Source organism: Lygodium microphyllum, chromosome 10 (assembly GCF_053477565.2).
Source record: "Lygodium microphyllum isolate KBCC chromosome 10, Lygodium_microphyllum_v1.1.10, whole genome shotgun sequence".
Taxonomy (NCBI): domain Eukaryota; kingdom Viridiplantae; phylum Streptophyta; class Polypodiopsida; order Schizaeales; family Lygodiaceae; genus Lygodium; species Lygodium microphyllum.
This window is the reverse complement of record NC_141144.1, coordinates 33,950,486-33,976,297: the sequence shown is the minus strand read 5'-3', so window position 1 is coordinate 33,976,297 and position 25,812 is coordinate 33,950,486. Positions and strand designations below refer to the sequence as shown.

The window sequence follows — 25,812 nt, the reverse complement described above, 5'->3', positions numbered from 1 at the left end:
CACTAAAGTATTTGAATCTTCTACTCCATCTAAATGCCTTAAAATTGAGTTTCCTTTATCATCCTTTCCTCCCATCTTGCTAAGCGTCCCTACGGTGAGCGACGTCACAAACTCCGCCTGCGAATTTTGTGTGACACCTGGTGATCCGGATGTGAAAGCGTCACTTCTGATTGTCGAGATGGGAGACTCTTCGAATACTCCACCCAATTTATCATAAAGTGCTTCTTCCTTTTCGACTGATGAGATGAAGAATTTATTGCAAACTCTTTCTTCAGCCATTATAATGCTGAATCAGCAGATGCAGTTATCTATGCACCAGCAACAACAGCTACGCCAACAATAATTAGATCAACAATGAATGCTACATCAAGAACAAGAGCATACACATGGAGCAACCAAAGCAAATGAGGCCGTGGTAAGTGAACACAAATTATTTGATGGACGGAATGTTTCAGCTTATCTTAAAACATTTGAAATCCAGATGTGCTTCTTTGGAGTTCCTACCAACTGGAGCAACTATTTCTTATGACTTGTATGCCTGCTTTGCGGGTTAGAGTGACTAATTTATTTGTGCAAGATTAAAATTGGAATGTCCTCAAGAAGGCACTCAAAGATGAATATTTCCTAGAGGATTATGGTATTACTACTCGGAAGGCATTCAGAGAGTGGGTCTATCAGCCCAACAAATGACTTATTGCTTTCGAGTTATTGTGCGAATTTGAAGATCGTTACAACCAGTTGGATGCACTTGAGAAAAGAACCCTAAACTCGGAGAAGGTGGAGTTATTCTTGCAGGTGTCTGCTCCTGCACTACAAGACGAGTTGGGAGAGCTTCTTGAAGACCGTATGCAGCCTATGGGATTGAAGATGGATTGGCAAGATGTTGTTGATGCAGTTTCCACATTCACAAAGAGGCGGAGATGGAAGGCTCGCTTACAAAATGGTATGCAAACACCTCTAAGGATGTCTTCTCTGACCTCCACTTCTCCTACTGCTCCTTCCACTTCTTCTCCTACCTCTCATCCCATGTCTATGCCTACTTCTACGCCTATGTATATGCCTATTCCTATGGCAATTGTTAGACCATTTGCTAAACCAACTGTCGAAGACATGGTGGAAGAAATTTCAAAGAACTTGAAAGATCTGCAAATAAAAATTGCCAGAAGAGATCTACAGCCACTTAACCCAGTCCCAAATTCTGTTCCATCCTCTTCTGCTCCTATGAATTCTTCCAGAAACAATTGTCTTCGCTATTGCATATGGTACGATAATCTAGACCATGAGCGTAAGGACTGTCAAGACTATGAAGAGGCGAAAAGATTGAAGTTGGTGGTTTGGTAGGAAAGGATGATATGTCTCGGAGATACAGAGCAACCACTTAAAATAAATTTTGACAAAGGAGGTATGAAGAAATTATTGGAGGAATCTCTCTTACATTCTTCTTATGTGAAGTAAGAGGCGGGAAGAGAAGCTGCTGCTTATGGTCTTCAACTGGAGCAATTACCGAAAGATAAGTCTCCTTTATGGTCATATGCACTGCATGTAGAAAAGAAAGGTAAAGCTTCATCATCTGAACTTTCATTCATAGGAGATGCCATTAGAAAAGAGACTAGATGGAATGATCACATAGATGTCTTCTCTATCTATGCTTATATTGCAAAATCTCAAGAATTTGAAGCACTTGTTGAAGAAAAGCGCAAAAGAGATAATGATCAATTTGAAGGATAAAAGGGCAACTAGGAGAACTGAACCAGTTCTTCAACCTTCTTCTTCAAGACCGGAGCAAAGTATGGCCGATGTACAAAAAGCAAAAGTACAAGAAGATCAAAAGGCCCCGAAGAAGAAGGATTCGAAGCCGAAGAAGCAACCTGACTCAAGCTACTATCCGACATTGAGACATCCATAGACTTGAAAAATGTCCTTGAGGATGGAATTCTTAATTGCAAAATTAAATTTACAATTGGAGAAGTTTCGGGGATTTCAAAAAGGGAGTTTCATGATGTTATTATTGACATCATTAAAAAATCACCACATTATTGAAGAGCCAACACAAGATATGATCCATCGAGAGGCTTTAGCTATTGCCGAGGCTATTATCTATGGATTACAGATTGAGGAGGTTGATTGTGAAGAAGAGACCATTGAGGAGCCTATAGATGGAGCTCTATGTATGCAGTCTAAAAATTCTCTTCATCCTTTACTGCAGCCCGTATAGTATTATGAGAGCGATGATGCGCCTAGATTGGTGCCTCGTAGCCATTTTTCTCGAAGTCACTAGGGGCTCGTGCGACTACAGAAACTGTCATCAAGCTTGGTGAGACTGAGACTCCTTGTGTTTCTCTTTTGGATCATGGTTGCGAGATTAATGTAATTGTGCGAGGTTTATATGAAACTGGTAGATGGCCAGTTGATGTTGATCATGGTTGGTGCATGTGTGCGGCCAACAACCCTGCAGGAGAGTTGTATGCTACTTGTCCAAATCTGAAGATTGCTATTGGAGATGTGGGTGAGTCTTATCATTTCTTTGTTCAAAACTATTGTTTCTATCCTATTATTTTGGGGCAGTCATTTATTGTTGAGTCTCGGATGGAGACTAAGGTTTTGGATGATGGGTCTACGTATGTACGGATCCGAAGCAAGGATAGGAAGAGAGCTATCTAGTTCATGACCGTTTGCATCAATCATTAGAGGAATAAAGATTCTTTGAGGGATTCCCCTCTTCTAGCAGGAGAATTGGATTTTTGCTATGTACTACTATCTTGCCAAACGATGGTGGTACGAGTTAGAGAAAGTTATCGCCTCCTTGTAGCGGTAGTTTTTCCTCATGTGTTTATGGTGTATCCACTGAAAGTACTTTGTGTTTTCAGCATATTTCTGATATGCCTAGAGCTGCCAGGAAGTATGTAAAAAGAAAAGAAAAAGAATTAATGATTGCAAGTGTTTTGCAGGAAGAAGATCGGATAGATGGTCTCTATGATGGTCTTTCATGCTCAGATACCATGGAAGAACTTTTGGTATTACTACATGCTAAGAATCAAGAGTTGACATATGTCTTACAGGTTCATTCTCTGGCGATGTATTGTGAGATTGCTGATTTCATGCTTCAAAAGAATTTGGGTGTTGAGGATTCTTAGCAAAAAGTATTCCTTGCTGACATATTTCAACAAAAAGATTTGGGTGTTGCTGTTTATACACAGCAAAATTTGTGTTTATTAGGGTATTTTCATCGAGGGGTGAAATCTAGAGGTTGTAGCAATGAAGTCAGAGTTCAGACAAAATATACGACTGTTCAGAAAAAAGTTAGACCAGTTGCCGCTACCTTTGGATAGTGATGAGATGATTAGGAGAGCTGCTATGCAACCTCCTTTGCAAGATCCTACAGGTATCGCAAATATGACTGAAGATTTCCTATTTCCTAAAGAGATAAGATGTTTTGAAGAGATGTTATGCAGACATGAAAAAGCTTTTGCTTTCTTTTCATATGAGATTGGATGTGTTGATCCTAGGGTTGTGACACCTATGGTTATTTTTACCATTCTACATGTCCGTTAGAATCTACAGCGTATTACTGTGCCGAGGGCTCACTTGCCCAACTTGGTAGAGCTTTTGAATGAGTGGATCAAGATAGGAATTTTAAATCATCTTTAGCTCCATATTCCAACACATGGTTCACAATTCCTAAGAAGAATGGGACAGCCAGATTCATATAGGACTTATAGCTAGTAAACAAGCTCACTACTCGAAATGTTGGTGCTGGACCTATTGTGGAAGTGTTCGGTGAAGCTTTTGCTAGACATTGTTGGAGTGCATAGGGTTGAAGGTCACCACAGGGGTTTGGCAAGAAAATCGGACAAGATAGATGGAGATATGTCTTCACGAAATGGGGGTTCAAGAGCTTAGACTCAGGAGATGATAGAGATAAGAGAAGGGTTGAAGGTAGATTCAGGGAAAGGAGTAGAGGGAAGAGAAGGGGTTGGAAGAAATGGAAGAAGTTGAAGAATACTCCAAAAAGAAAAGAAAAGAAGAATACTAACAAAGATTAAGCCTGTCAGTTTATTCCAGCATTATGAGAGGATAAAACTCTAATAGACAAAACCATGTATAAAATATTACCTTTGTCTATGCTGCTCAGATCGCCAATTTGATGCCTCAATTGGCTCTGAAAGGGATGTTAAATACTAGGACACCTGGCTAGAATTCTCCTATATCACTCCTTCTTCATCTTCCACTTTGGAGTGCTGTTCATTGCCTAAAATCAACGATCGGGCGTCGCTCGATTTCGTCAATCTCTCTTTTTACATAAAATCCTCTCAATTTGGCTGAAAGCTGCATGCTTTCTTTTACATGTCATCCTAATCTAGAAGTTATCTATAGTTTTATGGATTTTTACAAAAGATAATATCTAGAATATCAAAAATTGGTTAAAACTTGTCCAAAAATCTAATATTTTTGAACCATGGACACTAACACTAATGTCTAAAATGGCATTGACTCTCTAAATCAATAAGAAAGCCATACTCTAGATTTTTTTACATGGTGTGCACGTAGCAGCAAGACATTCACCCCCTCCTAACTTGCACATCCTGTGGCATGTGCCAAAGTCTTACGGACCTACAGTGTCAGAAGAAGTATCTTTTGCCATGTCAATGTCTTCATCTTCTGTCTCTTCTTCTTCTTCTATGTCTTTCTACTTTGGAATTATATCCAAGTTTTCTAACTCACATGTTGAACTTTCTCTTCATTTGAAGAGCTTGATTTCTTTTTCTGCTATGGATATCTTTATGTTGGTCCCATCTAATTCGGCCAATGAATATGTGGCATTGTCATGAACGGCCTTTACCACATACGTACCAAACCAATACTTTACCATTGTCCTAGAAGTACTTTATTGATTGTCTAGGCTACTGTCATAGACAAGGACCCAGTCATTTTCTTGAATTGCTCTTGGATGAAGTCGATGTCGCTTATTAAATCTTCTTTTGTTCTTTAGTCTTACTCTCTTTAGCTTCTCAATAGTTGCTTGAATATCTTCAGGCCTTCTTTCTAGCTGCCATGTGCACAAAGTTAGCAACTCTTCTCTACTGATGCCTTCCTCCCAAGGTAGAAGACTCTATGTGAGAATAGATTCTTCAATTGGCATAATTGGTTGTTGTCCATGCATAAGTTCAACTGGCATATAGCTAGTCACTGTACTGTGAGTAGTCCGGTCAGCCCATAATGCAAAAGGTAGCATTTTAGGCCATTCTTTGATCTTTCCTCTACAAGACTTTGCTACAGCTTTGAGAATAGGCTGGTGCCCTCTCTCACTTTTCCAATTGCCTTCATGGTTGTAGGTTGATGTTAAAGCCTACTTAATACCCAATTGAGCAAAGAAGTTGTGTGCCTCATTAGCATCCAACTCTCCTCTATCTACAATTACTTTACCCACACAACCATATCTACAAAACACTTCTTCAAGAAAAAAATGACAAATAGCTTGAGTGGATTTGGTTGGTAAGGCTTTGCCTTTAACTTGATTGGTTAGATCCTCTCTTGGAAGCACTAAATATTGCATTTCCATATTCGTGTAGTAGGCATAGTTATAATATCAATAACCCATCTATAATGTATAGACAAAGGATAAGTTGGTTGTAACCCATCTCGACGCTTAACCATAGAATACATTTGACACACATACCAGGTTTCAAAAATACGTGCTATATCCTAATACATGTTTTGCCACCAATATTTTTCTTTGACTTTACTAAAGGTTCCCCATATGCCTCTATGGCCAGCCCACAAGCTTTCATGAAATTCCTTCATTACATGTTGTTGCAATCTTTTGTTACCTAAAACTCGGACAGGTGCTCCATTCTTCTTCTTTGCGTGCTTCCATACATGTCCTTCTTTAAGAAAAAAGCCATAAGCTTTTCTCTTGATATGCTTGAACTCCTCATCAGTCGAAGTCTCCTTCTTCTTCATTATGCTCAAATATTGGCCGATCTTTAGCCAATGTTCTTCATAGTCTTCTTCAATGAAATGAACTAGAACTTGAGCAATGCAATGAGCATGCTGGCTTCTAGTTGACCACCCTCTTGTTTTCAGCTTTGGACCAGTATATGCGGTAACTAAAAATGTATTTTCAGGAGCCATGGAATGAAATTCAGCAAGTATAGATTCTTAAGCTTCATCTTCTTCCATCAACTCTTCTTCATTGTCATATCTTGCACGTGATAGCATGTTAGCAAGTGGATTCACCTTTCTTGCAATATGCTTTAAATCGGGATTGAGAGATTTAATATACGCAATCCATCTTAGCATAGCAATTTCGGGTGTAGAGTAGTTGGAAATCATGCCCAAGAGTGGAAGACAAGCAATTTCTACCACTACGGAAGCACCTATAAAGTATTCACGATTACACTTTAATACGGTTACAACTCCTCAAAATTCCCTTATTACTTGTGCATACCTTCTTTGACGTTCATTGAGAACTTTTACTCCAAAACGAATTGCATACCTGTTACCTCCAAGATCCTCTTTGCCAACAGCCCATCCTATCCCAATGGGACTTGTATCCACAGTAAGGTGACCATTTGAATAATCAGGCCTTTTAAGAGTTGGGGCTGAAATTAATAGCTTCTTTAATTTACGCATAGTGAGAGTATGCTCATTACCCCAAGAGAATCTTTGGCCTTTTCTTAATAATTGATAAATATTTTCAGCTACATGAGCAAAATGTAGTATCCATATGAGATAGAATACGCATGCGCCAATAAATCTTCTTACTTCTAAAACATTTGTGTATTTTCGTGCATTTTGCTGATGGAATCTATCTTGATTGGCGAAGGTTTGCATCCATAGGGGCCACATAAATGACAGACCACTAGGACTTCTTCTACTCCAAAAATCAACTTAGCTCCAGAAAGAGTAAGATATACTTCTTCTAGCCTTGTTAAAATCCTGTCACATTCATGAATATGGTTAACTACAAATGTCCTGCAACCATCTTCGTCAAGCTCCTCATTATTTCATTGAATTCACATCCCTTGATAGGTACATCATCAAGAAATGGAAGAGTAAATTGTGGAATAAAGTCCCTTAAGACTTTGTGCATGGCATTCATCATATGGGCTACGGAGTTTATTGCATCTTGTAGTAGAGTGCACATGCAGACCAATCCAAGAGGTGTCTTCATTGTGGTAATGTCTCGGATTTCCAATGAAAGATGAAATTGGTCATATCTTGAATATAGGTCACCCATAGAATAAATTGCTCTACCTGCAAAAGCTTTAGCAAATTCATTAACAATTGGACCCGAACTAACATTTCGGATTGTGACACAATTAACAGGTTGTAGATCTTGAATGAATCGTAAAGATCCATTTTTATTGGGCACGATAAACCATCGGTTTGAGTAAGGTGCTGATGAAGATTCTAAAATCTTCATTCTGATCTTCTCATTTAGAAGTTCCAATAATTTGGGCAAATGCGCCCTTGGAACAGGAATAGGCTTGAGGTTCCAAGGCACATGTGGGACCATAAAAATGACCATAGGAGCCACAATATTTGAATCCACACAACCTATTTCACTTGGTTGAAATGCAAAAGCTTTTCAATGTTTCATTAGCATTTGCATAAAAGAGTGTTTTTCAAACGACGAAAGAAAATATTTTTCACGTATTGTGAGCTCTTTTATACTTTCAGATGTGAACTTGTGACCAATGTTGGAAGGATCACCGTGACTTGGCTGATAGGTTGCCCTATCAGCCACTCCTTTACTTTCAGGGAGGCAGTAGGACTGCCATAGGCTTGACTTTCTTATCCACCGTCTTGTATTTTGTCTCCACTTGCGCTTCAGTCTTGTTGAGTAAACCAATGTCTTTCTGCTCAACAAATTCTTGAATTGTTTGATAAAAATCCAATGTACATACTTCTATGGACTGATTTTCAGCCTGATTTTCTGTATGAGAAGTTGCATATATTTCAGCCAATGTGTCAGTTGTAATCAGTCTTAAAACAATGCCTAAAGTATCTTCATTTTCAGCCATCATGTCATAATTTTTCAGCTCCCTTTTTACATGACATAAGTATTTTCTTTTAGTTTTTTTCATGGCGGAAAGAGACTTATAACAACCCATACTATTGGTTGTACATACATACATATTTACTAGAGACAGTTTCTGTAGCATAAGGAGGTTTAATCTTTGTACATGACTCATTGCCATAGCCTCCTTTTATAGCATTTCAGCCCAAAAAACCCTTGAATTCTCGAGCACACCGTGTAAAAAAATCTAGAGTGTGGCAGATAATCACGTAGTCGATCTTTGTTTCAATGATGGTTAACACACACAGTAAGAAATTGGACAGCTCGTTCATTATGCTTACTTCGGATTCAAGCATAGAAAGAACCATCATTAAGAGCTTTTGTTTCCAAGCGGGCTTCAAAATTGTAAGGTTCCCCAATAATGATAGGGTAACTACAAGAGTCTTGAACAAGCACTACAAGATATAGACCTTATAGCGACGTTTAAAGCGACGAAAATACAAACAACAAAATTTGCCCCCGTCGTCGCAAAAAGCGTCGTTATTGACGACGCCATAAAATCGTCGCTATATGCGTCGCATATAGCAACCCATATAGCGACGGTTACAGAGAATTTGCGACGCTGATAGCGACAACAATAGCGACGCGTGCAGTAAATTTGCGACGCAAATAGCGACGGTAACAGAGAATTTTTTTTTTTGTGGTAGGGCAGTAAGCTGCCCTGCCACATATAGCACTGTGTGCTGTATGAGAGCCATACAAAATAGTTTCTGCACTGCTGCATACAAAGCGTTTGCAAACAAAAAGAATGTATACTGAAATCATAAAACTGATAGATGAAATAAATACATGATATCGCATAAAATGTGATTGGTACAATCATAAAATAATATCACTAATATATAGAAAATGTCTACATAGATCGGGCGACTAAAAACTAAAGGTATGTGAGCTCTAAGGATCCAAGGGCGAGCTACAAATCATCGTCCCCCGAAAGCTCTTCCCGCTGCAAAGGAGCATCCAACGGATTTTGCAGAAAAAGAAACAACATATCAATCCACCATACAATAATGCATTCAAATATCTCATGGTAACTATGGACAAGAAAGATGAGTGACTTACTGGGCCGCCGCGTCTATATAATCGGTCGATCAATAATCTGAGACCGTGCCTCTCTGCATATCGAGTCTCAAGGCCCTGCGGATCGCGATTTGTAATGGAGTGCTGCAAGGAAAACAAAATGCTAACTGTTACAAACATGATTGTCAATACAAAGAATATCTCAAAAAAACAAATAAGCAAAACAAAAGAGAAACTTACAAAGTCCTCCAAATATGTCCTGTGGCCGCCACTCCCAAGATGATGTACCGATCCGGCCTCGATTCGTGCCCTCGCCGCCTCCCGCTGCTGACTCCAACGTCCTGGCGAATTTGTAGCCTCCTCCCTCAGTCGGCACCAGTCGTCTGCATCTAACCACTCGGGCTTTGGAGCCCCACTCTTGATTGCCTTGCGTGCGTCGGATCGTCTATGTGACATGTATGCACGCATGCAATCCATCATCCAGCCCGTAGAGAATCTATTCACTACGGCTGGCACCGGGAACTCCTCGTGCAAGGATGCTACTATGTACTCCTTACTCCCCTCCCCTCCGGTATGTTCCTCCAATGATCCAGGACGTTGTGCCGAAAAACTTGTTGGCACAACTCCCTCATGCGAGCCATCACCCTCCTCCCCTCATCATTCATGATGATGGCTTCTAACCTGCCATCCACTAGGTATCCATAATCCCTTGAGGCATCCATTCTTTTTTCTACCCCATTTCCAACCACCACATCTCCAGTCAGCCTGTCATCGTCCTTCAGCGTCCATAACATTTCATTGTCTGGTTCCACCGTTGGTAGCCATTGTGAGATATGCACTAACGCCTCTGACACCAATCAACCTTCCGCCATGCTACCTTCCGGACGAGCTCGTTGTCGCACAAAGCCTTTCAGGGTTTTCATGAAGCGCTCCAGGAAGAACATCCATCGCGTATGGACAGGTCCAGTAATCTCCACTTCGTCCACAAGATGCACAAGAAGGTAAACTTGTATCGTGAGCATGCTAGTGGGCAGGTATTTCTCAAAGAGACAGACTGTCTCAACTGCTCCCCGCCTTGCGGATTCAATAGAGGACGTCTTAATCTCTTTCTGTGAGATCCATTGCACCAAAGTCGACAGCTTGTAAATGGCCTCGCGAATTTCTGGAGTTAAGCATCCCGCGATCGCGATCGGTAGGACAAATTGTCACAAATGAGAAAGCATTAAGAATAATGGTCACTTTTCAAATTTTAAAATGTCCACGCTAATTAAAATCCATTCTGTTCACAAACCTGACATATCTTATGCCAATCATGGGATTTTAGCCCAGACATTTGGTCATCTTTAGAAAATGTGGACCTGAGAGAATGCATCATACCCGTCGGAGTGCGGATAGACTTGATTACTTGCTTCACAATGCGCTCTTCTTTGGTAGACAAAACCCAGGGAGCGCGAGGAAGCTGCACTCCCCCTTCAGCACTCGACTGCGGCCAAAGCGCCTCCATCTTACCTACCTCCTTTAAATCCATTCGTGACCCTATAGTGTCTCTCTTTCCTGTGATGTGGTCCCATAGCAAGCTGCCCACATTTTTGAAAATATCCAACAAGTGGTTGACCTGTAAGTGGGTCCAATATGGCAACTCGTAGAAAACTGAGAACCGTCGCATTCCATTTGGATGTGATTCCGGGTTTACCATTTTCAGCTCGTACCAGCTTGCAGCGTTCATACGTGCTGGAGGTCGTCCAAGAAAACCTTCCCTGAGTTCATGATCCTTCGGCAAGAAAGCGGCGTGTCCTTGATATACCATCTTCTTCATGGTTCGTGACCTTCGGGAGTCTAACTGTGGCCCACACAATGGACATGCATGATAACCTGAGGTAACGAGACCTGCAAGGCGATCCACGACCTAGTGAATACTTGATTGAATGAAATAAAATATAGATATTACCGGTGAGAACAAAGGTCTGCTCACTTGAGCACTCTCCCAATCCCGGAAAGTCATGCATCGTCCACATGAGAATGGCTCAAATGTTGGCTGACCGCCGACCATCGCGTCTGCTCATATCTTGCACCGTGACCCCCTCCTCCCACAAAATCTTAAGCTCATCGACTAATGGACGAATATACACGTCCATATTTTTTACTTTGTAGCGGCCCGAGACGAGCAAGCTAAGGATGAGATGTCCTTTCTTCGTAGAAAGCCATGGAGGAATGTTGTAGTTGATAAGCACTATAGGCCACACACTGTAAGAAGTCGAGCATAGACCGAATGGGTTCACACCATCCATGGCGAGACCGAGCCTCCTTGGCTCTCGCGCAAAGCCTGGGAAGGTAGAGTCAATGTGGCTCCATGCGCGCGAATCTACTAATATTCGTTGCACTCCATCCGTGGACCTATTCTGCACATGCCACGTTGTTAAGCTGCCATGGCAGACGTGCGAAACATGTGGTTTATGCGGGGGATGAGCGGAAAGTGTCTGAGGACTTTTTGAGGGATGGTCTGCCCTTGCAAGTCCTGTCGATACCTGTGAGCACCACACTTTGGACATGTCTCCATAGTCTCGTATTCATCTTGAAACAATATGCAGTCGTTGATACATGCATGGATGTTATTGTAGTCCATGCCAAGCTTCCGTAAAACATGTCGTGCATCATCTCGAGACTCAGGCATGGTGTTTGCAGGTGGCAATATATGATATTTCAATAACCTGAAAAAATCATAAAACACCTTGAAAAATCCATCCATGTTTGCAATAATACTGTTTTAAAAAAAAAACAATGAAGTCTGTGTGCAAGGTACCTGAATAACTCAGTCACACTCGTATCGCTCCAACCGTATTTTGCTTGCACACTTAAGAGTGCAAGCAATGTCTTCAACCGAGATACTCGGCACCTATCATATAATGGTATGGATGCTTCCTCTCTAAGCGGGTCAGATGTCTCAACATCCATGGGAATCAATGCATCGATCATTGCCTCCATCTCAGGATCCAAGATTGTAGGCAGGTCGGGAAGGTTGTCTGTCTCCTCTGGCATTGACGGTATAGATGGGCCTTGCGAGTGGTCGATTGGCTCTTGCAATCCATCCATCGCACGTCCACGAACTCTTCTAATTGGCCGCAAAGGGTGCACTCCCCCTTGGGTCGAGACATCACCCCCCTGGATACAAAATTTGCCAACAAGACCCAATCTTATTGTGTATGGTTTTCAATTAGCTTGAGAGTACAATGCATGAAAAATGCTAACTTCAAATTACCGTTTGCTGAAAATCTGCAATCGCCTGATCAATGATCTCAGATTGAAACTCGCCAAATCGTCGTACGTGTTCTATAGACAATCGACGTTTTCGTCTAATTGCCAACTTGCATTGAGAGTAAGGACATGGGACACGTTGATTAAGATACGACTCACGATCTTAAACAATAGGACCTTCTTCGTTTGCCATCTTATCTACATTACAACAAACGAGGCTTAAATGGATAGCTTTATGGAGATGTACGTCAAGTTGCAAGTTGACCATAAACCTTGCATTGTATATAGTAGTCGAGAGATTTTCCGATGTTATATCTCGGCCTTGTATCATGCTCAACGATTTGTTTGTCCCGGTAGATAATTTTTTGTTATATCTCGGCTTTGAGTATAAGTAATCCATTTTAAAATTAATGCGCGCCATCTATAAAATTTTATAACTATGGTAATAAAATTTATTTCAATCAATTCTACTCATAGTCATGAGACCTGAGAGAAATTATCCTATACTCAATTTAAGGGTTTCTTCTTCTATAACAATAATTTTGGGTTCATTTTGATGAAGTACATGGCCGTATGCAAAGCACATTGCATACCATTACCAATACGTATATTATCTTTAATTTCCTTCCCCTCCCTCTCCCTCTCTTTCTCTCTTTCTCTCACCCTCTCCCTCTCCCTCTCGTTCTCTTTCTCTCCCTCTCTCATTTCCTCCCTCCCCCTCCCTCTCCCTCTCCCTCCCTCTTTCTCCCTCTCCCTCTCCCTCCCTCCCTCTCCCTCCCCCTCCCTCTTTCTCTCCCTCTCTCATTTCCTTCCCCTCCCCCTCCCTCTCCCTCTCCCTCTCCCTCTCCCTCTCTTTCTCTTTTTCTCCCTCTCCCTCTCTATCTCTCTTTCTCTCTCATTTCCTAAACAAGCAAAAAATAAAGTGATTTAAACATCCTCCAAGCAAAAGGGAGAGGGAGAGATACAATGCACTCTCCCTCTCTTTCTCTTTCTATCCCTCTCTCATTTCCTTCCCCTTCCTCTCCCTCTCACTCTCTTTCTCTCTCATTTCCTCTCCTAAACAGGCAAAAAATAAAGTGATTCAAACATTAAACAAGCAAAAGGGAGAGGGAGGGAGAGAGAGAATGCACTCTCCCTCCTTCTCCCTCTCTTTCTCTTTCTCTCCCTCTCTTATTTCCTCCCCCTCCCTCTCCCTCTCCCTCTATTTCTCTTTCTCTTTCTTTCCCTCTCCCTCTCCCTCTCCCTCTCTTTCTCTCTTACTCTCTCGTTTCTCTCCTAAACAAGCAAAAAAGAAAGTAATTTAAACATTAAACAAGCAAAAGGGAGAGAGAGAGAGAGAATGCACTCTCCCTCTCTTTCTCTCCCTCTCTCTCCCTCTCCCTCTCCTTCTCTTTCATTTTCCTCTCCTAAACAAACAAAAGAGAATGATTTAAACCTTCAACAAGTAAAAGAAAGAGAGAGGGAGACTCACCAATGAGATATGGCGAGCGTGGGCGGCTTCTCTTTGCAACGAGGGCTCCTCCTCTCCTTCGCGAACAACGACGGTGGCGGTGGCGGCGGCGGTGGCGGCAACAAGTCTCTTCCTCCTCTTCTCTCACAAAGCCTTGGCTCTCTCCCTCACTCTCTCCCTCACTCTCGCTCTCAAAAGGCGAAGAAAAGAAAATGAAAACGGCGCTCTGGTTTCGGCCGCGCTTTTTTTCCCTGCGGCGTCGCAATTGGCGTTGCTATATGCGTCGCTATTTGCGTCGCAAATGCGTCGCATATAGCGATGCAAATAGCGACGCATATAGCGATGCCTATAGCGACACCGATATCCGGCATCGCTAATCGGCGTCGCTATTGCCCCATTCCCTTGTAGTGAAGAAAGTGAAAATTGTCTTTTATGTCTCCAATAGTTACCTGCACATTAGGACATGTAGCATATAACTCTCCAGAAGAGTTGTTTGCAGCTCTCATTCGCCAATCCGGATCAACATCTATGGGCCATCCACCACTTTCATAGAGACTCCTTGCCATGACGTTTATCTTCGAGCCATGGTGTAAGAGTCCAATACATAGCGTTTATTTTTCTCCAATTTTGATGACTATCTCCGTTGTTTCTCTTGCCCAATGCGTACGGGAGTAGTGACTGCTTGGAATGAACCGAGCATCTTCTTCCTCATGCATGTGCTGTAGACGACATTCTTTTTTAGGGATGGGTTGCCCAACTGGTTTGGGCCAGCTGATCATTACATTTTCAACTTTCACTTCTTTAATTTTTACATTCATGCTTTCTTTATCTTCAGCTTCAATTACTGCAATTAATTCTTTAACTGCTTCAAGATGAATTCCTTGTGAAGTCAGCTTCTCTTCATGCTACATAAAAACTCGAAGAACTTGCAAGAAAGCGTGCACTGTTTCTTCAGCTTCATCACTAACATATTGTCTTTTCCTTTTGATTACATTAATAGTTACATCATGGAATTCACGTTTGGCAATTCCAAGAATTTCGCCTAAGATGAATTCAATTTTGATTCCCAGAACTCATTTTTCTAGGACTCGTTTGAGATCGGTTGCAGATTCTATGTGAGACTGCAAGCTACTTGCCTTTCTTCTTTTCTTCAGTTTTCTTTGTTTGTGGCGCATCTTCCATCTCTTGATCTAGGGTTATATTTTCAGCAAGCTTTGGTTGTTCATGTGTTCTTTTAGTTACCCGTTTCGGAGGGCCAGAAGAGAAAGGCCCTGGTTCCTCTTCTCTTCTTCTCTTTTCTTCAATCAAGACTTCTTTATGATTGACGTCAGCCAAATGTACACTGACTTGTGTTAGCTGAATCTTCTTTGGCTACTTTACCACGTTCCATTTGATCTAGTGCATGCATCCATAATTTAGATTGCACATTAGCTTTAGATGCTTCAATTTGCACCCCATAGGTAGCTGCATCAATTACTGCGTAGGCATTCTTTACAACTAAATCTTCTAATCTTCTCTTCATTCCACCATTGCCAAAATTTTGCTCTAGTGGAAGACCACTTTCAGCTGCATGAAATTTTCTGTCTTTCCAAAAGACAAGCTTTTGTGCTTTAGCCTCACAGAAGGCAGAACACTCCCTCTTGTCATGTTGTTGGCTGTCACACAAAATACAATGCCTCTTAAATCCTTCTCTCATGGGTCTTTGAGTTGATGATCGACCACATTCTTCAACTTTGACATCCACCTTCTCCATCTTGGAACTAGTTTCTGTAAGATTCAGATAAAGGTCATGCATGCTTTTAATGACTTCATCCATGATATCATTTTATTAGAAGGAACATAAGAATAAAGAGTTGGTTGATTAGTCAAAGGAATAGGGGATTCCAAAGGTGGAATAAGCTCCATCAATGGAGTTGCTGAAGTTGAAGTAGAGTCCAATCTTAGTTGCATCTACTCTCTTCGAGCAATCATGTTAACTACATCAGTAACATCTGTCCATGCAATCTTGACTCCTAATTTGGAGGTAGCATCTTCTAGGCGATCAGCAAGCTTCTCTTGTAGAATGGGATCTACAGCCTTAAGGAATAATTCAATCTTCTGGCCTTCCATACTTTGTTGGTCTTCGGCATCAAGTTGTCCAAATTTACTTTCAAACTCATAGTATAAAGCTGTTGCAACTAAACCTTTGTTGGGTTTCTCAACCCAATTAGTGAAACTTTGCTCTAGAATCTTCTAAGAAGAATTCTTTATGTAGGGCTTTTTTGAATGCAACCCAATCCGCATCTTGCTGAAAAGGACCATGGATTCTTTCTTAAAGACCATGCTTGGCTAGTCTGGCAAAATAGCGGCACCATGCATGTTGCGGTACACCAAAGAAGAGCATTTTCTCAACATACAAACAAATGAAAACATAGACAATTTGACCATTAAATTTTTTTAATTCATAACCAACTTATTCTCGAGCCTTGATAGCTGCGGAATCAATCTTCTCTTCTTCTTATCTTTGTTCTTGTTGTTGTAACATTTGGATTTGTTATTGTAGGGTTTGTTGTAGTATGCACACCAACTGTTGTAGAACATCTCCTGAAGAATCCCCCATCTTGGAGTTTTCTTACAACGACCTTCACGTCGGGTTCACCAATGTCGCAGCGCGTAGGATTGAAGTTAACCATAGGGATTTGGCAAGAAAACTAGACAAGATAGATGGAGATATGTCTTCACGAGATGGGGGTTCAACGGCTTAAACTTCGGAGATGATAGAGATAAGAGAAGGGTTGAAGGTAGATTCAGGGAGAGAAGTAAACGGAAGAGAAGTGGTTCAAAGAAATTGAAGACATAGAAGAATACTCCCAAAAGAAGAATTAGAAAATATAGAAGAATACTAACAAAGATGAAGCCTATCAGTTTATTCCAGTATTATGAGAAGATAAAACTCTAATAGACAAAAATGTGTATAAAAGAATATCTTCCTTCATGTTGCTCAGATCGTCAATCTGATGCCTCCATTGGCTCCAAAAGGGGGGTTAAATACCAGGACACTTGGCCAAGATTCTGCCAGATCACTCCTTCATCTCCCACTTTGGAGTATTGTGAAAACAGCGATCGCGCGTTACGCAATTTTGTCAATCTCTATTTTTCCTTGAAATCCTCTCAAATTGGCTAAAAGCTACATGCTTTCTTTTACATGTCATCCTAATCTAGAAGTTGTCTATAGTTTAATAGATTTTTACAAAAGATAATATCTAGAATATCAAAAATTGGCTAAAACGTGTCAAAAAATATAATACTTTTGAACCACGGATACTAACACAAATCTTTGAAATGGCATTGCCTCTCTAAATCAATAAGAAAGCTTCACCAATGTCACAGCACGTAGGGTTGAAGGTCACCACAGGGGTTTGGCAAGAAAACTGGACAAGATAGATGGAGATATGTCTTCACAAGATGGGGGTTGAAGAGCTTAGACTCCAGAGATGATAGAGATAAGAGAAGGGTTGAAGGTAGATTTAGGGAAAGGAGTAGATGGAAGAGAAGGGGTTCGAAGAAATTGAAGACGTAGAAGAATACTCCCAAAAAAAGGATTAGAAAATATGAGAAGATAAAACTCTAATAGACAGAAACGTGTATAAAATAATACCTTCCTCTATACTGCTTAGATCGCCAATTTGATGCCTCCATTGACTCCGAAAGGGGTGTTAAATACTAGGACACCTGGCCAAAATTCTGCCAGATCACTGCTTTTTCATCTCCCACTTTGGAATGTTGTTCATTGCCTGATAACAGCGATCGCGCGTCACGTGATTTCATCAATCTCTCTTTTTACATAAAATCTGTCGAATTGGCTAAAAGCTACGTGCTTTCTTTTACACGTCATCCTAATCTAGAAGTTGTCTATAGTTTTATAGATTTTTACAAAAGATAATATCTAGAATATAAAAAATTGGCTAAAACTTGTCCAAAAATCTAATATTTTTGAACCATGGATACTAACACTAATGTCTAAAATGGAATTGACTCTCTAAATCAATAAAAAAGCCACACTCTAGATTTTTTTACATGGTGTGCACGTAGCGGCACGAAAATGTGCTATCTATTCTCTTGGTGATCTTTATTCCGGATATGATTAGTTCCAGCTTGCCCTTGAAAGCATAGATTTGACTACAATGAAGAAACCCTTAGGCCTTGTCCGAATGTGTATGCTTTCGCAAGGAGCTACTAATTCAGCTGCTCATATGATGAATGGGATGAATAATGTTCTAGAGATCTTATTCCTGAGCTTACTATGCCTTTCATTGATGATTTACCTATGAAAGGTTGCTTGAAAGAAGGAAAATATGATTCTTTAGATGATCATGGATTGAGGTTGTTTGTGGCTTCACATATTAGAGATGTTGAGAGGATTCTTTGCAGATTGGAAGAAGTAAATTTGACCTTGTCATGGTTGAAGTCAATTTTTGGTGCCAAAGAAGTTTTGATTGTTGGTCATATGTGTGGATATTATGGTAGAAAGCCTTCTCCTGCAAAGGTTGATGCCATACAAAAGATTTTTGAGACTTGATCCTCTACTTCGGAGGTTTACAGGTTTCTTGGAGCTTGTGTGTATTATCTTATCTGGATTCCTCACTTTCTCATATTGCAGATGATCTTTATCAGCTCTTAAGAAAAGGGAAACGTTTTTCTTGGAAGATAAAACATACTAAAGCCGTCCAGAAATTGAAGAAATTATTGAGAGCTGCTCCAACTCTTCGAAAGCCATATTATGAGTGTGGAAGACCTATTGTGCTTACTCTTGATACTAGTCTTATTGGCATTGGATGGGCTGTTGGCCACCCCAAGATGATGCAGATGGGAATAGGTATGCTATTTGGTTTGGGGTGAAAGTCCTAAACAAGCGACAACAAAGGTATCCACAAGTTAAAAGAGAGCTCTTGGGAGTTGTCATGACTCTCAAGAATGACAGAGAATACTTCATTGGTGCTACTGTGGTGGTCGAGACTAATTGTTTGCCTCTTCTAGGTATGATCATGAGTTGTTTTACCCCAGTTATTGCCATGCTTAGATGGATTGGGTACATAAAATCCATGGATCCTGAGTTCAAGCACATAGCAAGTAAAGACGACCCAATAGCTGATATGCTTTCACGAGCGAGGTATGATGATATGGATTTTTCTTGTTTTGATGATGTTGATGATGGGGCTGATCTTTCAGCCATGCATGCTGATCATACCTGTCATGTGTCTACTTTGGAAAGCTTTGATGAGACTTTGTATATAGGGGAGTATTTATAGATTGGTCGTTATTTTAGTACTACTTCTAGACAAGATGGATGCACTAATGCAGACTTCAAAAATATTAGAAGAAAATCTTATGGTTTCCTCTTGTGAAGTGGGCTACTTTGGAAGCATTCACGAAAGTGAGGAGGACAGCCACTGAGATTTTTTTGTGATAAAGCTTCACAAGTGTGTATCATCTAATTCCATGAAAGTCTTTGGGCTGGACATTGAGCTGTATGGGTGACCTATGAGAAGATCGAAGAGTGATATCTGACAGTTTATTGAAACATGTCCTAATTGTCTGTTCTCTTCAGTGAGGCATAGAGATGAGCTTCATCCTACCTACCCGCTATGTATTCATTACAAGTGGGTTCTTGATTTAATTACTATGCCTATTGGTTTATGGCAGATGTACTATATTATTTTGGCACGAGAAGATCTCAAAAATCAAGTGGAAGGAAGAGTATTATGAACAAAGTCTACTTCAGTGGTCTGTAAGTTTCTTTTGGAAGATGTTATTTGCAGCTATGGATGTATTGGGAAAAATCCAAGAGGAAACGGGAAGAGCGAAAGAGGCCATCCGCCAATTGTGAAAGCCTTGGCCAAAGCATGCAGTGGACCGGTTTGAGAGTGGCCTAAGTTATTTCCTTATGCCTTATGGGTCGATCGCACTACTCACAGTGTGACTATAGGATATATGCCAGCTGAGTTGATGTATGGACAGAAGCCAGTTATGCCTATAGAGACTTGCACACTTATTTGGAGTGCTTTACTATGGCAGCTGGAAGAGATGTCTAGACAAGATATTTTGGCTCCTCGTATTTGTCAGTTGAAGATAAGACCTGAAGATATTGAAAGAGAAATTCAAAATCTCAAAGAGGCCAGAATTCGCAACAAAGTCCACTTTGATAGTAGACACAGATTGAGGCCTAAAGAGATTAAAGAGGAAAATTGGGTGTTGGTCTATGCCAGCAGTCTAGACAACTAGTATAGTGCTTTTCGCAAGGTTTCCAAACCATGGTTTGGGCCCTATCCAGTGCAGCATGTCCATGACAATGCTACATATTTCTTAGTAGAACTTGATGGTACAGCCTTGCAGATTCCGATTGCAGGGAAGAGAATCAAACTCTTCAAGAGAAGAGATGCTACAGTTTATTCAGTCGAGGAGTTCGATGATGTGATTCACGATCAGCTTGAGACAAAAGGAGACGAAGATGAAGATGTGGACATTGAATATAATTTTGCAGAAGATGAAGAGATTGCATTGACCATCGAGCTTGGCGGTGATGAGGATGGGTAGCTGTGGCCCATCTCAAGGATGTGCAGGTTTGGAGGGGGCGGATGTTGTGACATTGCGTGTCTACCACTTTCAATCTGAGAGTAGAATTTTGTGCCAAGATTTTGGACTCTTAATTCAACGTCATTATTAGTTTATTTTTTGCTGCATGTTTATTTTTTGTTTGCATTTGCATGACGCACAAGCACACGTAGTTAGGGTAGGCACAAATTCCTCAATGCATTCATATTTTTTGTGTGGAACATTGCTTGATTGATTGCAAATCATGGACTCAAATTTGCAAACTGCATGAGTGAATGGGTTTCTTTTCCAAAGCATGATCTTTGATAGGACACATTGCATGGAGAAACAAATTCATATGAAGAAATCCGATTCTGAAAACTCAGAAGAGTCATGCATGTCAAGTGTTCAAGCCTACAAGAAGCATATGAAGAGTTTGATGAGCTGCCAAGATGAAGCATTGCATTGCATCAAAGGGCATATTGATCATGATCTTTGAATTGGTTACATGTATACTTACTTGGTCACAATTTATGAGATGCAAGAAGAATCCAAGGAAGAGAATGATCCATTATACAAATTCCCATCTTGACTATGCCAAATGATGATACTACTCATCCAGTTTCTGATTTGACTAGACATTATACTGATGGTCAAATTTATTGACCAACAGCAGATTTGTCAATCATCCAATGATCTTCTATTCCTTTCACGATTAAAGAAAAGTGTGATCATAAGAAAAGATCATGCAAATGTTTCAAATCAACTCTAAGCTAACTATGCAAATGGAAGAGCATGCGAACTAAAGATTATTACTTTGGAAGAAAGGAGGAGCATGTCAAGGTGGCCTACGTTGATGAAAAAGAACGTAATCTCTGACGTATACCAAGGAAAATTTATGAATACTTTTTTCTTTCAAATTGACACCGAATGATGGGGGGAGACAAAGAGAGTGAACCGGGTTTTAGAAGATATACTTAGAATGTATCTAAATGAAGAAACAAAACAATTGGACTGAATATTTAGCCCTGATTGAATTTGCATACAATATTTCATGACATGTGTAAATTAAAACGACTTCATTTGAAGCAATGTATGGTTATAACCATGTGACTCCTATTCATTTTTCTAATGCTTCAAATAGAGTAGAAATTTCAAAACAAATGTTTGAAACAATGGATGAGGAATTAAAAAGAATAAAGAAACACATTAAAGAGGCATAACTAAGGCAAAAGAAATATTATGGTAATAAAAAGAGAACACTAGAGTTTAATGAAGGTGATATGGTTTTCTTGAGAGTTTAATGAAGGTGATATGGTTTTCTTGAGGCATAACTAAGGCAAAAGAAATATTATGGTAATAAAAAGAGAACATGTATCTAGATAGTATTTGGAAATGATTTTTATATCATTTTAAGTGTTTTGACAAATTTTGGTGATGGTAATTTTTTTGTCAAAAATTTTCTTAAGTTTTAGGCAAAATATGTGTTTTAGAAGCTAATTTCTTATCAAATGGAGCAAAATTTGGCAAATTTCCTCTCACAAAGTTCAAAGAGGAGATCGAGGAGAATATTTTATCATCTCATAGGCTCGGTCCAATTATTCACTGTTTTGGAGATCTGAGCCTTCAAAAATAGAAAATAGAAAGTTTTTAACACTTTAAAATAAAAAAACGTATCATGCTATTTGTGATTTCTTTCCATTTTTTTGCAACTTTACATGCAAGTGATGATTTGGGAGGATTATTTCAATTTTGGTATATGCCTTTCTTGAAAAACACACCATTATTATAAAAGCCTATTTTGGATATGTGAATTCATTTTGGTAAAAAGTTGAGCGAACAATCATCTTCCTCCAAAAGCCAAGATTGAGAATGTGAATTTGATTGCGATTGAGATTGTGAGTGAAAGTGAGATTGCGATCCTTTTCATGTACATGATTGCATGCCTCTATTCCCATTCCACCTATTGCCCAATTGTAGGACTTCCTACATGGATTAGATTTTAATATCCAAGTGCAGTTGAGTAGAAATACTCTTGCTAATATAGATAGTGCCATTACACGAGCGGAGGAGTTAGAGTCACGATTACAAGCAACCTATGCATCTTGGGAAAATCTCTAAAGATTAAGTAACTAATGTAGAGGGTTTCCTTACCCTAGATAACTTTGTTGATTCATTAAAGGAATAACCATAATGGTTGTTTGGATTGATGTTATAAAAAATGAATGTCATCTTAGATGATGATGATAGGTTAATTACTTGATTGTGTGTTTTCACAAAATTTCTTATGCCCTCATGGGCGGATTTACAGCTATGCACTAAACCTCTCCTAAGGTTAGCAGTGGGAGCACGTCACTAAGGCATTATTTCACTAAGCTGGAGGTTAAGACTGACCCTAGGGATGGTGTTAGGCTAGGAGGCCACAAGGATACTAGGGAGCTCTAGCCATAAATCCCTTGGGACCAGCCTAACCCTAAATCCCTTGGGTCTAGCCTAACCCTTACAAGCCCAAGATGGACTTCATGGAAGGCCTTGATGCCACATAAGGGTGGATCGGTGGAGCCTATGTCTAAGATTTGAACATGAGTCTTGGATCGAGGGATGGAATGTTGGGTTGGCATTGCACTTTGGAGAAGGTATAGAATAAAATTGTATTCTTTTGCAAGCACTTTCAAAGGATTGTTTGACATTATCTTTGTGTGTGACAAAATTATGTGAAGGAAACATTATTAATAGTTAATTAAAAATTTTCTCTTTACATGTCAAACATAAATGTGTTAGGATAATTAGTTAATTAAATACACCCTCCACAAAAGTGGGAGGACAAGATCTCGGACGCGTTCATCTTACGGATGGGTGGTCTTTTCAATCACTGCATGCACACAATGTACCAAGAAATACGTAACAATATTTCTCCCATGCATTGCATCTCATCCTCTTGGATGCATAGATGGGCTACTATGTTTTGGAGATAAAAATCCTTGTTGCTCCATTATCAAAAAATAATAATGAATTCTAGTCCCTCATATCTCCCTATGCTCTACAATACTCAATAGTATCATCATTAGGTTGATCACAAACTATATCAAGCATCAAACAAATAGATATTTGGGCCTTTTGCCCCTCAATTCTCCCTTATTTTCAACTTTTGTAGCTTGGTGTCTATTGGAAAAATCATTTGCTATGTGCCTCTTCTATTAACATACAAAACATCTATTAATTCTCTATGTTATGCAACAAATTTCTAAGTCTCCCCTTGCTATCTTTTCTTTTCGTAGCCTTATTTTCATATCTACCCTTTTTCTTACATTTAGGAACTTTTTGGATGGATTCTCATCTTGCAAGGTTGAATCCTTTCCTTACAACAAAGCATTGTTTATACTCGATGTCTCTATGAGTTGTGATGTGCTTGTCGTGGTGGGATTTATGTAAAAATTCCTAATTTTTTTAGGTAAAGCACAGCAATACTTCTCAATTTTCTCAGGAAGGGGAATGAGAGGATATGAAGTAACATGTAGCAATACATCCCATAATGTCTCATTATATTACTCTTAATTTTTTCATTGTCATTCATCCAACTTATTCTAAGAAGTTCTAACATCCACTTCAAAGATGCTCATGAACAAATTGGAAGCAAATCTTTGCTTTAATTGTATCCATGTTGATGGTGCTTTACCTTGCATTAGAAATGTGGACCTCCAATGCAATGCATTTCCCTTAAAAAAGATGGCTTTCTATCTAATATTAGAAGATTCGGTGAGGTTTCCTCTCAAGTACTTTGTACAAGACTTTTCAATGAAAGTTGATGCTTTCATTGTGAGTTGCACACCACTTAAGGCCTAAAACTCTACCCCTTTACCACTCTCATCATAGTCCTTTGTTTGCCCTTTTGGAGTCAAGTTATCATACATTCGCAACTTCAAAAAGGGGACATTTGTTGTATTTACAAATTAGCTAGCACCATATGACACATTTCCATATTTGCATGTATGCATTGTTGTCCAAAATCTATTTGATTTAAAAAACCAAGATGACCTTGTATTTGGACGTCTTGCCCTATTGGCACTAAGTATTGTTTTTTCTCATCACCAACTTTTGGTGTGACTTGAGGTTCTGTTGGCTATTCTTTGGAAGCTTCTTCATGTCCCAAAGCTTTAGGGGACAACATCTTTTTCTTACCCTTGTTTTTTCTTCTTTGTAAAGTTTGAAAATCTTATGAATCATGGATCCTTGGCCAACTTGGCAAAGATGTTCTTCATCTCCTTGCTGGCTACATCACCATATCGTGGCCTAGAGAAACCCACTTCTTGGTCAACACCGACATTTTGTGCTTTCTACCCAAGCAATGTGCCTTGTCCAAGATGAGGCATTGCATTCTCCCCTTCATTATGTCTTCAATCATCAAGAGAAATGGTAGTTATAAATGACAAGTACTCCTTGTAAAAAAAAAATCTCTTCATTTTACAACAATCTAGGTGTCTCAATTTGGGTCCTCAATATATTGCATGTGGGCCACAATAATTTAGAAAGGGCTATCTTTGGGATTAGCTATAAATTAATACCTTTAGGTACTATATTGAGTACTTGGAACCTCAATAAGTGGGCACAAATCCAACAGGGGTCGTGGAAACTGCAAATTAGGGTTTCAATAGAGATTTCTTAAATTTCTCTTAACGGATGGCTTCAATATGCTAAGAATTGATGAGAGAATATCAAAGGAAGAGAGAAAAAATCAAGCAAAAGGAATATCATTTGAATGGTATCTTTTATGGCAATTCGATGGTGCCAATAACTCCAAAAGTGGATAAAACTCTAAAGTAAGTACTCTCCACTCAGAGGTTGTGAAGGAAATATGATGCCCTTATGTTGTTGCATTATGCAATGAGTTGTTTCCTCTTTCCGAGCTCACTTGATGCTAGCTCCTTCCTCCCTTGGTCTTTGAACACTCAAATAACCCTCACTGAGCTCCTAAACAACCTTCTCTTAGCTTGCATGGGTAATTTCGACAAGACCTAGCCTCTTTTGCTACTTTCCAATCTTCTAACTATAATTTCTAGCTTTAATTAATTAAATTTTAAAATTGAAATGATTCTAATTGGAGTCTAGTAATTGTAATTTCTATCTTTGATTAATTAATTTTTAGAATTTTAATTCTAAAATTTCATTAACTATACATTTGATCATACCCAAGAACTTTCTAGTACCCATTCACAAATAAGGTACTAGTCCCCATGGGACATTTAATGGTCTCAATATTCATTCACATTGGATTAACATTAGTTTAATAATTAATATCTAGTCCTAGAATATCACCACTAGACATCTTATTGGCCCAATTAATGGCCTAGATCCCAAATTGATACTAAGTATGTGCAAGTACCTACCCTGGTGCATAACTTTGTATAAGCCTTTCCAATGTCACCCACCACTATTCCCT

The 25,812-nt window shown here is 39.6% G+C and overlaps 1 protein-coding gene across 1 annotated transcript; it reads right to left on the bottom strand.

The window, feature by feature from the left end:
- Positions 1-4,039: 4,039 nt before the first annotated feature.
- Positions 4,040-9,580, bottom strand: LOC148029865 (uncharacterized). Its single transcript, XM_087687319.1, has 3 exons — positions 9,344-9,580; positions 9,146-9,247; positions 4,040-4,045 (listed from the first exon to the last, which is right to left on the bottom strand). The coding sequence occupies exons 1-3, from the start codon at positions 9,578-9,580 to the stop codon at positions 4,040-4,042; spliced, it is 345 nt and encodes a 114-aa protein (XP_087543445.1).
- Positions 9,581-25,812: the final 16,232 nt, after the last annotated feature.